Genomic DNA, 15,339 nt, shown 5'->3' with positions numbered 1-15,339 from the left:
TGAAGCTTTAAAACATGTTCGATTTATTCAAACCAGAAACTATAGAGGACGGACGGACAGGTGCACGGATGGACCGACTTGGGGCTGGATGATGGACGGATACTGGATGGACGGATGGATGGACGGATTGATTGTGGGTACATAGGATGATGGATAAAAGAATCAAAAGTCGGGTTACAGAATTTAAAGGCAATAGGAATCAAGTCTGAACTATTTTCCAAACTCTTCTTTTTTTTTTTAACCAAACCCATCCTCGCCTAGAAAATACGTAAATCACGTAATTCTTTTTCAGACTACAGGTATATCTGAAAAATTTTAATATTGTGTAAAAGGGGAATTTCTTTGCCAGTCATCTCACAAAGTGAAACATATACAGAATCATCACACAGAGTGGTATATTCTAAGCCTTCGTTGCTTGTGATTTTGACGATTATGGCTTACAGATGATGAAAACCCAACATTAAGAAAATTAGAATGCTGCAAAAAAGTTTATTATTTTTGAACTCATGATGTCACACCCTGTTCAGCTAATCAGTTCAAAACACCTGCAAAGGTTTCCTGAGCCTTTAAACGGTCTCTCACTCTGGATCAGTAGGCGACAAAATCATGGGGAAGACTGCTGACTGGACAGAAGATTGTCATTGACACCCGTCAGAAGGGGGGGAAGGCACAAAAGGTCATTGCTGAAGAATCTGGTTGTTTACGAAGTTCTACATCCAAGCATTTTAACAGAAGATTGAGTGGAAGGAAGAAGCGTTTTAGGAAAAGCTGCACAAGCAATCGGGAACTTGAAAGACTGACAAGCAAACTCCATTGAAGAATTGGTTTGAGCTTCACAAAGTGTGCACTGAGGCTACAGTCGGTGCATCAAGAGCCACCGCACACAGACGAATCCTAGACATGGGCTACAAATGTCACATTCCTTGTGTCAAGCCACTCCTGAACCAGAGACAATGACAGAAGCGTCTTGCCTGGGGTAAGGAGAAAAGGAACTAGACTGCTGCTCAATGGTCAAAAGTCTTGTTTTCAGATTAAAGTTATTGTTGCACATCTGGAAATTAAAAAGGTAGAGTCTGCGATCTTTCCAGAAGTTTCTCCAAGTCCCTTTCTGAATACAGTAACTGCATCCGCAAGGCCGTCTTACCTGCTCTTCCACTCCTCAGGGAGATCGCATGAAAAAGGCGCATCAGAATGACTGGAATGTGGGACAAGAGATAGATAAGATGAACCCCCGCAACTTGAGGGATAGAAGGAGGTGAGAGAAGGGAAAAAACTATGACAGATCCTGCCATTTGGACCCAATGACAGGATTGGTGAGAGTTTTTACAGACCAAATTCCTTAACCTCCTTTGTCTCAATACATAATGTATTGACTACTTTCAGGATGGAAGGACAATTTCACCCAGTATAAGAAAAACTGAACAACATTACCAACAATAGCTTTAAGATCCCAGAGTCTGGAGAAGAGAGGCACGATCCACATTGCTTGAAGCTCACCGTGACCCCACAGAAAATCTAAAGGCTGTTGTCAAGAGGAAGATGACAAGGCGGGTAAATGTCCCGTACTTGTATAAAACTTTATCAAGTCCAGATGACCCCAAAGCGCTTTACACATTCAGTCATTCACTCTTTCACACCCTGACGGTGGTGAGCTACGTAAGGCGGCACCTCTGACCGCCTCCAACAAGCAAAGCAGGTGAAGTGTCTTGCCCAAGGAAACGACAACTGAGACGGTTTGAGCAGGGGGCTTGAACCGTCACCCCCTGGTTACAAGATAACCTCCCACCGTCGTCTACAGGTGACCTGAAGACACTCATCAAAGCGACCTGGGCTTCCTTTACTCGTACGCAAGGCAGGGTTCTTTATAAAGCAACAAGACGATTCAATGTGCTGTACATGAACAGAAAAACATTACAGAGGGAAATATTACATCGGAAAAAAAGAGAAACATTACATTAACAAAAGGAAGGAACTAAGTAAATCCTTGGGGGGTTTCTAATCTAAAGTGCTATTGTCCAACTTTTCTAAGAGCTACAATTAACTAGACTTCTGTTGTTTCATTGTAATAAAAATAAACTAAGTAAATCCATAAAGCTACAACTTAGGGTCTCTGATCATTCCTTTCTGACACTACAGCTAAAACAGAAAGCAGTAATTCATGCAAGACGAGGTCCAAGCAAATACCGAGTGCATAGAAATGGACTGACATTTGTGCTTAAAACATCCCATTTTTACTTAGTCTAATGTGACATTCTAATTTTCTAAGACATTGAGCTTTGGGTTTTCTTTTTTCCTGCAAGCCATAATCATCAAGAATAATAGAAATAGAAACTTGAAACGTTGCACTGTGTGCAATGAATCTCTATAAAATTACTTTTGCTTTCTGAAACGGCCGGCAAATATCATCGCACTTTTACGCAGCATTCTGATTGTACCTGTACATAGGAACGCTGGTAGCTCCATGTCCGGCTATGATGAAGCAACATTGTCTAAACATATTTGCAATAAGTTGGGTCTTTGTTGATTTGGTAAAATCTTTTAGACATCAAACTCCACCCTAGAGCCAGGAGCGCCCCCAGCTTGCAACAAAGCGAGTCTAAGCAACATCTGGTCGGTATCCGTTTCGTTTTGGCACGGCCTCCGATGGTTGCGACGTACCTTGGCAGGACTTGCCGGCCTGGCAGTGGGTCATGTGGTTGAGGACGTTCTTCATGGTGCGGCAGTGGGGCAGGGCGCAGGCTCTCACCTCCCCGTTGGCCTGCTCTCTTCTCTGGCACTTGTGCGCGTGGAGCAGCAGGACCAGCTGCTGCTGGATCAGCTTGCGCTTCTCGGGATCGGCTGTTGGCCCCGCCGAAGGCACCGGCACGCCGCCGCTGTTGGCCAGGGGGAGCATCGCTGCCTGCTGCTGGGGCGCTTGCTGGAGCTGCTGAGCACAGGAAGGGGAACTAATGTCAACGTTGTGGTTAATTATAGCACAGGGCATATTTTTATGTTCCACAGCCATGATCAGGTTTTACCAAAGTTATGAAGAAGAAGAAAAAAAAGGAGAATCCTGGTTTTTCCACCACATCATCCTAAAGCTCTGAAGTTCTTAATGAGAGGACGGAGGAGGTGCTGGAATGAGGTACAGCGCCTCCTCTAGCTTTTGCTGCTGTGCCAGCCAGGTGGCCAGAAGGCTACTAAGTTTCAAACATGGCTCCTTAGCAGGTGGCCAGCCTATTTTCCCCCAAAATCAAAGATATCAATGATCATAATCACCTTTCAAGACCTGTAACAATGTTAAGCCATTTTACCTGCAGTAGGAATGATTTCTGCTTTTCAGTTTTGATTAGGACTGTCGCGATAAACAATAAATCAATTAATCGCACGATAAATGTTAATCACACGATTAAAATTAGGGCTGAACAATTAATCGCATTTTCTATATAATCGCGATTTAAAAAAACGCAATTTCCTAATCGCAGAGGTCAGCAATTTTTGGCTATTTAACAATTAGTGAATGAGACGCGTCCTTTTGGTGTCAGTAATACGTTTAAAGTGGGTTTGCTCCACATGGAAGGGAAGACTGTTGCAGCAGTGAGATAATCTAACTTTTTTCTTGTTGTAGAGTTTATATAAATCATACATAGCATTAAGTACTGGTCAATCAGTTTAATACATAGACTTACTTGTTGGTTTCACTTTATGTTCAACAACGATTGATGTCCAAATCAATTAAAAGCTGTTCTCTTGAATGTTATTCTGATTATTAGAAACATTAAAAGTTCTTGTCCTAGTCCTTCTTGTTAATAGTCCTTGTTTACAAACATCTTTATTTAGAGGCCATTTTTGTTTCTTGTGGTTAATGCAGAAAAAAGTCAAAATTGCAATTTTGGTTGAAATATATCGTAGGCAGAACGCAATCATTTCTGTTCCAAGTTTAGATGCTGTGGGTCTTTTAGCAACTAATTCGCACGGAAACAAATTGATTTGTTGTTTTGTATACGTTTAAAAAGACATGACAAATTAAACTGGGGGAAAAGAATCGCATTAAATCACAATATTAAGATAAAAAAAAATTGCAATTAGATTATTTTCCAAAATCGTACAGCCCTAATTAAAATGGGCTCAATAATTTTGTTATCCAGTCTCTCTGAGATCGGATAACAAAAGATAAAATCTAGGAAACGTTTTTGACAGATCCGTCTGTATGATCTGATTGAATTTGACTTTGTAAAATGCCTTAAGATGACATGTGTTGTGAATTGGGGCTATTTAAATAAAATTGAAAAGTTTCAGTACGGTGCACCGGTGTCTACTCAGCTTTTAGTTCTCGTTTCCTCAGCACAGAAGAAGTTAAACCATGTGTCTGGTAGGCACATGCTCAGAGTCTAGCATGAGAGCCTCTTGAGAGAGAAACGCTAGTTAGAAAAGAAAATGGAATTAGTGTCAAAGCTGAAGACGACCTCTGGAGTGTGGTAGTTGGGTTTAAGCCAAATGACAGCGGGCAACCAATTGATCTAATACGTCCAGAGGATATGCTTGCATTATTATGCCATTATCATATTATTTGAAAAAGGTCTCTAAATGCCAATTTTATGGTTTATCGGGATCCTTTTTAGAAACATTGATCGGCCAGCAAAATGGGTTATGGTTGGAATAAAAAGATAAATTGCTTGGGTTATATTTTAAACCGTTACTGTGAAATATTTGTTCTGTTGCAAATGATCACGATGAGGTTATCTATACATCTGCATGTAAGCACAGTTATGAAGTGGAAGAAAATTAAATATGTGGAAAGGGACATTTCTGCCCATTTTTCTTGGTAACATAGCTCAGACGTTCATGCCTCCAGACAGCCCCGTCCCCCTTTATCGTGACATACACCGTATGTTTTACTCTTCCTGGGTCTGACTTCCTGTTTGGCTCATGTGGTATTTAGAAATTGATGCACAGATGATGGAGTCTGTGTGAATGTGGGGTAACACATGAATATGCTTTGATCCAAACCGTCCCAGTGTTGCTCAGGCTGCTTAAGGCTGCTGATGTGCTGGAAGGTGAACCTCTGTTCCAGTCTCAAGTCTTTTGCAGCAGCTAACGGGTTTTCTTCCAGGACTGCCCTGTATTTTAGCTCCATCTATCTTCCCATCAACTCTGACCAGCTTCCCTGTCTCGGAGAAGAGCAGCATCCCTGCAGCAAGTTGTGGGGATAGAGCGTTCAGGGTGTTAGTTTTCCGTAACAGGGTGCTTGGCATGTAGGCCGGAAAATTAAATCCTGGACTCATCTGAGCAAAGTGCCTTCATCCTCCTTAGCTGCGTCTTCTACGTGGCTTCAGGCTTTACTTTGACGGTTAAAAAAATCCTGCATTTCTTCCATAAAGGTCAGATTTGTTGAGCACGAAACTAATAGCTGTGCTTTCAGCAGATTGCCCCCACCCGAGCTGTGGATCCCCTGCAGCTCCTCCAGCGTGACTATAGACATCTTGGCTGCTTCTCTCCACGCCCAGCCTGCCAGGTCTTGTTAGATTAGCTTTTGTGCCGTATTATTTCCCAATCTGGATGAAAGATTGAACAGTGCTCAGTGAGATGTTCTATGCTTGGGATAGGCCTGGGCAACGAACCGAAATTTGTTAATAACCGACGTAATTTTGCCCAAGTTTGTGTTTTCGGTATTAACAACACGGGGTTGTCAAAGTTACGCTAAAAGTGTAACAGTCAGCACGACATGGATGTTTGAGAGCAACATAGAAAAGTCAATAAAGCTCTTGAACGTGCATCAGCGCAGGTTTAAACCTCCTGACAGTTTTATTGTCCTTTTATTGTTATCGAGGTGAACTGCTCAATAATCGTCAATCATCGTGCTATTTATTTTAGACCATATCGCCTAGCTCTATCTTGGGATATTGTTTCCTAATCCTAATCCTGCTTTTAACTTCTCCACAGCTGACCTGACCTGTCTGCTGTGCTCCTCAGTCTTCAGGATGCTTTTTATTTGCTAATGTTTGTGAAAATACCTCTAAGGCTTGACATTGGTGGACTTCATTTACAAACAGGCGCGACTTTTGTAGCCAACTCTGGGCGTTGGATTCTAAGGGGTGTCGAAGTAAAGATGTTTCCGCACATTTTAGGCTTTTATTCCTAAAAATATTAAGAAACCATGAATTGTTTTTCTTCCCCTTCACATTCATGAATGACTTTGTGTTGGTTCATCACAATAAACCTCAGTAAGACATAATCAAGTTTAATGTTTTTACTTGAAAACGCTTGTATGCATAAAGACTTGACCAATGCCTAATAATCAATATATGCGTTGTCCAAAAAATATATTCAGAACTGCCTTCTATTTGGTAGGCTATATGAGAAAGCAGCTACCAGGCCAATTACGCCTCTATATTTACGCAGTGGTTTCTGTTTTGCTTCAACAACAAATAGGAGGCAGATTAATCCGAACCATCACCCAGATGAGTTCAAATGTGTGTGAGCACTTGTGCAAATTCTTAAGAAATCATCGAGAACTTTACCAAAATGTTTCAAGGATACCCCAGTATACCTCCTGTAATGAAAATACGCAGATTCATTTTGGAGAAAACTGAACCAAATAGCCCATAAAGCCAATCTAATAGGCATTGATAATAGAGTAATTAAGATCAACTGCAGGTTTAGTATTTTACTGCTAAGTCACAGAAAACCGTACAAAAAGGAACAAAAAAAAATTCTCTACTAATAAACAATAATGTATAAAAAAAGAAGAAAAAAAACCTATGTTAAAAAGGACTGACTATATTTGGCATGCTAGTGACAGCGGCCTCTTTGACCCTGACAATAAGGCCGGACCCATCTACAGACGACAGATAAGAGACAAGATGATATCATTTACCAGTGTTTAGCTTCCGCTGTAAGCTACTTTATAGTTTAACTTTTTTTAGGGGCCAGATCTGTCCTGAACAAATTATCCATCTTTACACACACAGACATTAACTGTGGCTGAGCACGGTCGTCCTCGGGATCATGGCCGTTCTTCACCGCCCTACCGACCACACGCTCTGCCGCTCAGGCGCCAATTTGTCACTACAAGACGTTGCTCCTGCCAAAACAAGCCCTACTGTAGCCGTGCCAGGGTAATTGTCCCTGAACACGTCTAAATTAGTCCAGAGATGCTCAGGCACCATGACAGCACAGCACGACTGAAGCTGCTGGCATGACTGCAATCAACTTTTTGACAACTCAATCATCCCACGTTTCTCCTCCTCCTTCCTCTGTGAGCCAAGAAGTTCACAGACCAGTTAGCGGCGAGTGATTCCAGCAGGAAAATGCACAAAAATACATTAACAGAGTCGCTGGACTTTTCAAAATCCATTAAACAATCAGTTGTTCGTAATTTTTTTGGTTTGGCCCTTGGACATTTATCCGTAGTACATGGTTTCCAGTTCAAACTTTTATGCTTTTCCAAACTTCAAGACTTTTCTGTCATTTGTTTTTAACATTCAGGAGATTGTAAGAAAGTGTTTAATTTACTTTATGCCTTTAAAACAAGCTGCAAAGCAGGAAATCACAGGTGTGATTTGAACAGAAATCAATCTGAAAAGGGGCTTTTTTAGCACCTACAAGTGCATCCCAAATTATGCACCATGGTCCTCACCAGGATTTCTTGACAGCGTAACGATCCATTTTGGGAAAGAGGGTTTACTGCTTGAAACGCTGCGTGGTGCTGCGTGGTGCAGCTCGGACCGACAGAACCCCGTCCGTCACGCTAATAGCTGCTAGCGTTAGCAGATGTTCTCCGGGGATGTTTACAGCGTCACTGATGCAGACACAGGAGCTTCACCAACCTTTTGATGTTGCTGTCAAACATCTGTGTCGTACTGTTAGCCTAGCATGTAACACCGTTCAGCATTTTGTTCTTATTGTCAGTCTGCCTGGGAAAAATCCTCCGTACGAGGCGTTTGTGTTGATCTCGTCTATGAGGAGGGTCGCATGTATTCTTCGGGCTGTTCTTCACGTTAGATTTAAGACTTCGCGCAGCAGATCATGACTTGGGCCAGGTGTGCGGCTGCAGGGAGGAGACACGAGTGTCCGTGCGCCGCTGCTGGAAGAACTGGGACAATTTGAGCATCTATGTGAATGGGTCGATTTATAGATAATACAGCGGGGGAAACCGTCTGGAAAGGAGGCCCAGATCAGGGCTGCACTTGGGACATAAGTTCTATTTACACTACCCTTGTTAAACCGAGCCGAGCCAAGACCAGTCCTTTTACACTCGAGAGTTACCTCGGTTATCGAGCTCGGACTGGTCTTGGCTCGGTTAAAAAAGGGTAGTGTAAACGGGGTAATAAATTAACCTGCATACGAACACCTAAACAAGTGCTCACGACTGTCAAAATAACACGCTTTCAAAGCGCTGACACCAGACATGTTTCTCACGTACATGTGCAAATAAGCAGATAAATACGTAAAGAATAATAAAAAAAAAAAAAAATTAGGTAGCTTGAGAGATAATGCTGTGATTGAGCGTAACGGCTTAATTACAGCATTATCTTCGCGACAGTGTAACGGCCCGTTACGCTGAAACATGCGGGCGAGAACCCCAAGTATCCTCTAATTCTGTAGAACTAAATCAAATAAGTGAAAGTATATATATATATATATATATATATATATATATATATATATATATATATATATATATATATATATATATAAAATTTCTGCGACGTGGAGAAAAAGCAGCAATTTTTATTTGGAATAAATCAAATAAAACAAGTTGAGCCAGATAGACTTTTTTCATAGCTTGGCTGATCTTTTGGCTTACCGTCCGGTGCGACTTATTTATGTTTCCCCCCCCCCTCTTAACAACGCATTTTTTGACTGATGCAACTTATATTCCGGAGCAACTTGTAGTCCAAAAAATACCGCACTTGTAAACAACTAAAATTTAAGTTAAAAATAACCAGAATTTGAATCAAAGAAACGACAAACAAATGTACCACAGGGAACCAAACGAACCCCACAGAAGGGCTGATTTTCTGTAACGCCCTGCTTCCCACACTGCTTAACTTGCTGCTGCGCTCGCCACCATGAAGCCGGAGACCAGAGCGGAGTCTGCCATGCCAGGCCGTATCTCCTCAGGCTGTTGACACCGCTCCAGCAGACCAGATAAAAAAGACCCAGCTGAGACGGCCAGACACTGGCAGCCTTTCAACACAGCTGAGAGGGAGGACACACACAAACACCCCCCCCCCCCCCCCCCCCCTCCAACACTCCACTCTCAGTTACTCTTCCCATTGAGAGCCTCTCCTCCCCATTCAGACACACTCCACATGTTGGCAGACAGCACAGCAGCCAGCGATCGTCTGGGCGCTCTGCTGCCAGCCTGGCTTTTCAGGAGGAGCTGGCCAACGTCTCTCCAAACAAAATCATTTAAAACTGTCAGTAATCAAAGATATTTTACAAAGAGCCGTGCCTCCCCCCGCCATCACTGGCGTTAACCTACAAGAGCTTGAGGGAAATGTGCTATTACTTTAGTCTTTTTGAATATTTTACAGCAAATGAAAGTGTGCATTATAAGCCTGGTGGGCTCAACTAATTTTTTTAAATTAGAACAAAGTCATAATATTGCCAGGATAAAGCAGTAATGATATGAGAGTAAAGCTGTGATATTACCAGATAAAAAGCTTCTATGGGCAGAAAGCTTCCATAGTTATCGCGATCTGATGCGATCCGCTCCAACAAACTGCAGACGCAGCCTGGGCCAAGCATTTTGAAGGGGGAAAGGCTGCTCTGTTCAAGCAGATATTTATTTTAGTGCAACAACAGTTCAGTGAAAACATCGTTATATTAACATCCTGCTTTGTGGACCGGGGCAGGATCCGGGGCAGCTTTGCACACGTGTGATTCTTTGAAACGTTGAACACGCAGTGGAACGGGTCTCCTTCGGCAGGCGGGGCTCGCAGGTCAGAAGTTTACATGCGCTTATCATGGGCATCCACTGCATTTTCATTTGTGGCTCTTATTTGACTGATTTGAACTACTTTTGTAGGGTGGAACAACCATTCAAACAGTTGGCAAAAATGATGAAAACAGGAATCAAATGCCTAACAGTAAACATATATTGGGGGTTTTCTGTAACCCACATTCCACTAATTATTTAGGCAGAATTCTGGGTCAGTGATTGGCCACTCTTTGCTCCAGAACTGATCGGTTTCTAGGCCCCGACCCAATTTCTACGCTTATTTCTCTAATATAGTTGCGGTGTGTGTTTTGGCATCGACGGATGTTTGCATGTGCAAATTTACTCAATCAGATTGAAAAAAATAAATAATTAAAATAAATCTGCATACATCGTTTTTATGGGCACACAATCTGTTTGATCATGCGGTGCGTTTACATGCACCGGGCTTTATTCAGAATAGAATCGCTCTAACATGCAGTGCCATCAAATTTCTCTAAAGACCACACAAGAAGATGTTCTTCCATCTGTGCTGAAAAACAACAACAACAAAAACAAACTGTGTCTTCTGAGCCCCCAGAAAGGACCTAAGAACGGTGGAGACGCTTCTGTACTCGTTAATAAAGCTGCAGGCTCAGCAACACGTGCCGTTGGTCTTCCTGCGTTACAGGAGGAGCAACATCAGGGCAGCCTGTCCTGAGACGGATGACATGATCAGAAGAAGTCTTTAGATGGACGCTGGGCAGATTAACGAACGGCATAAACCACCCGTCTCATTCGGAGTACCAGTTTTCCCCTAATTGACGTGTTTAGAAGAAGCATTTTTATTCAGAATGGTCCTTATTTCCAATTTCTTATGTCAATGTAAATGTAGCTATTGTCTTGTCCAAGAAAACAAAAAGAAACTCACCACATGGATAGACTAAAGTCTCCCACTGGATAAATACCGCAGAGATCCTGATGTTTCCTCTGGCAAAAAGTAATTTAAACCTAACTTAAAGTTCCTGTATGGGCTCCTCTCTAAATACAGACAAGAATCCAATCAAGTTGAGTTAAAATCCTACAAGGTCAGACCGGCGGGCTGCTGACATAGGAGCGCCCTGGAGCCGCTGTGGTTTTCCATCAGTCCATGTTCTCCCTGCCGTCTGCCAACATGAACGGCAGTGCAGGTTTTCCCCACTAGCTAAGAGTAACGCCACGCGATCAACGGCTGCGTTCCACTACGGATACGGAGGATGCCTATTGGTCAACAGGCAGGATGACCCAAAGCCCCCAACCAATTATTCTCTCATTCAGTTGTAAAGTTAATTGCGGCTAATGAGCCTAATAATAAAAAGGAGTGTTAGAATGCTAACAAAAGGCGGACCCAGACTAGAGTTGGAGCAGAAATTCATCAAAAGCAGTAACAAACCTGCCCTGCTAAATCAAGCTGTGACGTAAAATCCCCTGAAACACGAACCCGCCCCTTTTTTAGACCGCAGTTCTGCAATAAAGAAAAACCAGGAACGCCCCAATTACCAATAACGTTGTCCTGTTACGTCACACGGTGTGATCCGCTGATTCACAGGCCCTGTGTGCTTACGCAGCACGCTCTGATAACCAAACCAGGCGGGGGTGTGGTTCACGTCTAGCACCATTCACCTGAGGAATGTGTTGACGTGTGGAGGACGTCCAGAGGGGGAATCCCTAAAGGCTGTTCAAACGCACCCGGTGCTTTAAATAGGAGCAAATGTGTTGACGTATACTGGCACCACGTCTAAGCAGCATCTTGCCTGTTTCCTGCTATAAAGGAGAGCAGCGCTTTCCAAACAGGTGCCTCTCATCACCTGGTCGGTTTAGCCTTAATGAGTGGAATAAGAATATTATCATAGTGTAATCATACTTTGTAATAATGTGGTTTAAAAAAAAGGTTTGGACATCAAAAATAAAAGCACAGAACAGAGTCGCTCAGTATAAGTTTAGAAACTTCCAGCAGGAATAAGATCGGTTATTTTAAATAGACATGATTTACGGCATTAAACCAATTAAGCAACACGGGATGAACGGGGCACCCCAAGCACAGAGGACACCTGAGTGAAGTTGGCCCCCCCCACCCTCTTCAAATCAGACAAAATTGGTGCCAAACGTTTGTGCTACGTTTGTGCTGGTTTGTGCAGCAAAAATTTTCGTTTGTGCCGCTATCATGTTAAAGATATAAACAAATGTTTTTAGAGGTAATCAAAGGTCAATCAGCCCCCCCACCTTCTTCAAATCAAATGAAATTGGTGTCAATCAACAAACGAAAGCTTTTGCTGCACAAACCAGCACAAACGTTTGACACCAATTTTGATTTGATAAAGGTGTGTGTGTGTGTGTGTGTGTGTGTGTGTGTGTGTGTGTGTGTGTGTGTGTGTGTGTGTGTGTGTGTGTGTGTGGGGGGGGGGCTGGTTGACCTTTTGACCTCTAAAAACATTTGTTTATATCTTTAAAATGATAGCGGCACAAACGAAAATTTTTGCTGGACAAACCGGCACAAACGTTTGGCAACAATTTTGTCTGATTTGAAGAGGGTGGGGGGGGGGCAACTTCACTCAGGTACAGAGGACACATCGTCAATAACCGGGTTTAGTAAATCCACACAAAGCGAAACGGTTTTAATTAAGTCTTGATTAACTGTTTAAAACGCCACAAACAACTCTATTAAAATAACTCACAGGAAGAAACATTCTTCCACGTTTGCCCAGAGATCCTGTCGGCGGAAACGCGAACGTGCCACACAACTAGATTTCGTTTTACCGGCAGCGTGACTCACCTTGCTCATGTTGCCGGCCTGCTGGGCCGCACCGAGGGCGGCGTGCGCTCCCATCTGCTGTCCCCCCTGGGTGAGAGTCTCCACCAACGCGCTCCCAGATGCTCCCGGTCCGGGCGCGCTTCCCGCTATCGTCGCGCCTTGGTACTGCATACCTGCCACGCCGGCGCCCCGCCCCCTGCCGGCGCTGGGCACGAGGCCGCCGTTCATCACCTGGCCGGCCTGAGGCTGCCCTCCCTGGCCTAGTAGTCCCGCGTGGCCCGGGCTGTTATTCATCATAGCTTGGCTGAATCCTGTTGAGCTCAAACCCAGCGCCGCAGCGTTATTGTTGCTGTTCTGTCCGACCACTCCGGTTGGCGTTCCTGGTTTTTGGCCCTGAGGGGACGAGTGGCTGTTAGGAGAACCCTGGCCCAGCGGGCTTTTGCCCAGGGGCGTGCCGAGCTGCGGGCCCATGCCGCCGGGCTGAGGGCTTGCTGAGTTGAGCCCGGCGCCGGTGATGCTGGAGGTGCTGCCGGCTCGGAGAAGCTCCGAGAGCTGCTTGTGCTTGGCGGCTGCGTCCGGAACGACGGAGGCGCCCCCACCGAGACCTCCTGCCGCACCGCCGGGTCCGCCCCCTCCGGGTGTTGCTCCGCCATTCGAAGGCAAGCCGCTTAGCTGGTTCAACTCTCCTCCGTTAGGGATCAGCTCATCTGGAAGGTCATTCTCCAAATCGTCCCAGGGCAAAGACCCCAGATCTATGGAAGGAGAGAAAGAATAAAAACAGAAAATGAACAAAGAGCTCAATGGGGAATGAAAAGTAATACGCAAACGGAGAAAGCTTCAGTGATTTGTGTGGGTAAGGCATGAGCCGCTTCCATGTGGTTTAATTAATCTATAAGCGAGGCGTTATTACTGCGGCATGGAAAAAAAAAAGGAAGAATTTAGCTTTTTTAAATGGGGTTTTATGTAGAAAACTAAAACCAGCTGGCACCCGTCAACACACCATCCTAACTGGGAGACACGCTGGCGGTAGCATCATGCTTTGGGGACGCTCTGCTTCTGCCTAGAGAGGGACAATGAGAGAGGTCAGAGCTGATGGAGCCAAATGGTAAATGGCTCGTACTTGTGTAGTGGGGGGAAAAAAAACTGAAAGAAACCCTGCAAGCGGCTGCAAAAGGCTTAATGCCAGGAACAAGGGTTCGCCTTCCAACAAGACGACCCTAACCGGAGCTGCAGCCAAACGTTTTCCATCGAAATGCAAAATACTAAAAGGGCCTGGAGACGCATAACTTGTTTAAAGTCGGGCTGAAACGTTTCCTGGAATGACTCGAGGAATTTGTTTACTAAAATTCCTTGGAGGCAAAGTATCAGCCTTGAGGGCTCATTAAATTCTGTTGAACTACAACACAGCAGCACCGTTAGTCGCTAATGTGGCCCACGCTGCTGACACGTGGATGCCAAGTGCAATCAGCTATTGAGGAGGGGGGGGGGGGGAAATCAATTTAAAGTCAACAGATAGGTACACAGCACAGTGTCTCTAAAGTAAATGGGTAATCTATAATAGCGTGAGCTGGAGACATCCGCTGCAGCGTCGGACACCCGCACCACACCCCCCGTGTGTCAATTCTTGACCAAGCCAGGCATTTCTTATCAGCTCGCGCTACAAAAGCCCAGCAGAAAGACGCATTTTTAGTGACGGTAAACAACAGATGTGTGCAGCTGGTGATTTCGTGCGCAAAAGATGCGGCTCAGAGAGAAGACGCTTTGTGGTAAAATCAGAGGAGCCGGCCCGCGTCCCTGCTTGGTTCCCTGCGCTCAGCCCCCGCTCTGCTCATGGCAGAACTTTGTTTTGATCCGCCAGCACGATGGCCGACGACACGCGAGGATACGGGACCGTACCAAAAAATGAAAACAGAGAGGGCCGCAGATGCTCCAAAGTGAAAGCGGTGAGCAGAGAGTGCGTTGGTTCTCCTGTAGTTCAACTATGAGTGAGACCAAAAGCAACGCATCAACAACAAAGCAGAGTTCCTTCACTGCTAAATAATAATAATAATAATAATCTTTATATTAATAATAATAATTTTTACTGTCATTGCAACGTACATTCCAATTAAATTTGTTCTCTGCATTTAACCCATCCCATTGGGGAGCAGTGGGCTGCCACTGTGCGGCGCCCGCGGAGCAATCTGGGGTTAAGGGTCTTGCTCAGGGACCCAGAGTGGCAGTCTGTGGGAGTTGAACCCAGAACCTCTGGGATACAAGCGCAAGGGTTCAGTTCTGTTCTGTGGATTTTTTTTCTTCCTTTTTTGTGTTAAGTTTGTGCAAAAAATAAAAAGGTTCGAATAAATATTAAACTGAAAAAATGTCTTTTGAATTAGAATAAATACACAAACTTAGGCAATTCTAAGGCTTCTCATAGAAAAACCCACACGACTGAACACAAAAAGGTTTTCAACACACAAACCGTTAATATTTGTGCAGTTAAGGTAAAATGTAAGGCTAAAAAAAGAACCTAAATTAAGAAATGTTCATGAGCTAAAAGAGTGCCTGTCTACAGAACAAGAGGAAACAGAAAGTGGGATTTGAAATATAAGAGTTTATTACGCTTCCATTTTAGCTGCAGATGTACCCTTTGCTGCAAGTATTG

General features: G+C 44.1%; 1 protein-coding gene across 5 annotated transcripts in view; it reads right to left on the bottom strand.

Moving 5' to 3' along the window:
• Window positions 1-15,339, bottom strand: part of crebbpa (CREB binding protein a) — a 56,039-nt gene that overhangs the window by 26,842 nt on the left and 13,858 nt on the right. For 4 of the 5 annotated variants that reach the window (XM_036137312.1, XM_036137313.1, XM_036137315.1 and 1 more), the window contains exons 2-3: window positions 12,717-13,447; window positions 2,659-2,926 (exon numbers count right to left, since the gene is read on the bottom strand). In XM_036137312.1, the coding sequence (XP_035993205.1) occupies window positions 2,659-2,926; window positions 12,717-13,447 (999 nt within the window). The remainder of the gene's footprint in view (window positions 1-2,658; window positions 2,927-12,716; window positions 13,448-15,339) is intronic. The other variant, XM_036137314.1, reaches the window with a different exon arrangement.

The sequence above is a fragment of the Fundulus heteroclitus genome, chromosome 5 (genome assembly GCF_011125445.2).
Source record: "Fundulus heteroclitus isolate FHET01 chromosome 5, MU-UCD_Fhet_4.1, whole genome shotgun sequence".
Classification (NCBI taxonomy): domain Eukaryota; kingdom Metazoa; phylum Chordata; class Actinopteri; order Cyprinodontiformes; family Fundulidae; genus Fundulus; species Fundulus heteroclitus.
The sequence above is the reverse complement of the archived record's forward strand: the minus strand, read 5'-3'. Positions and strand labels throughout refer to the sequence as shown.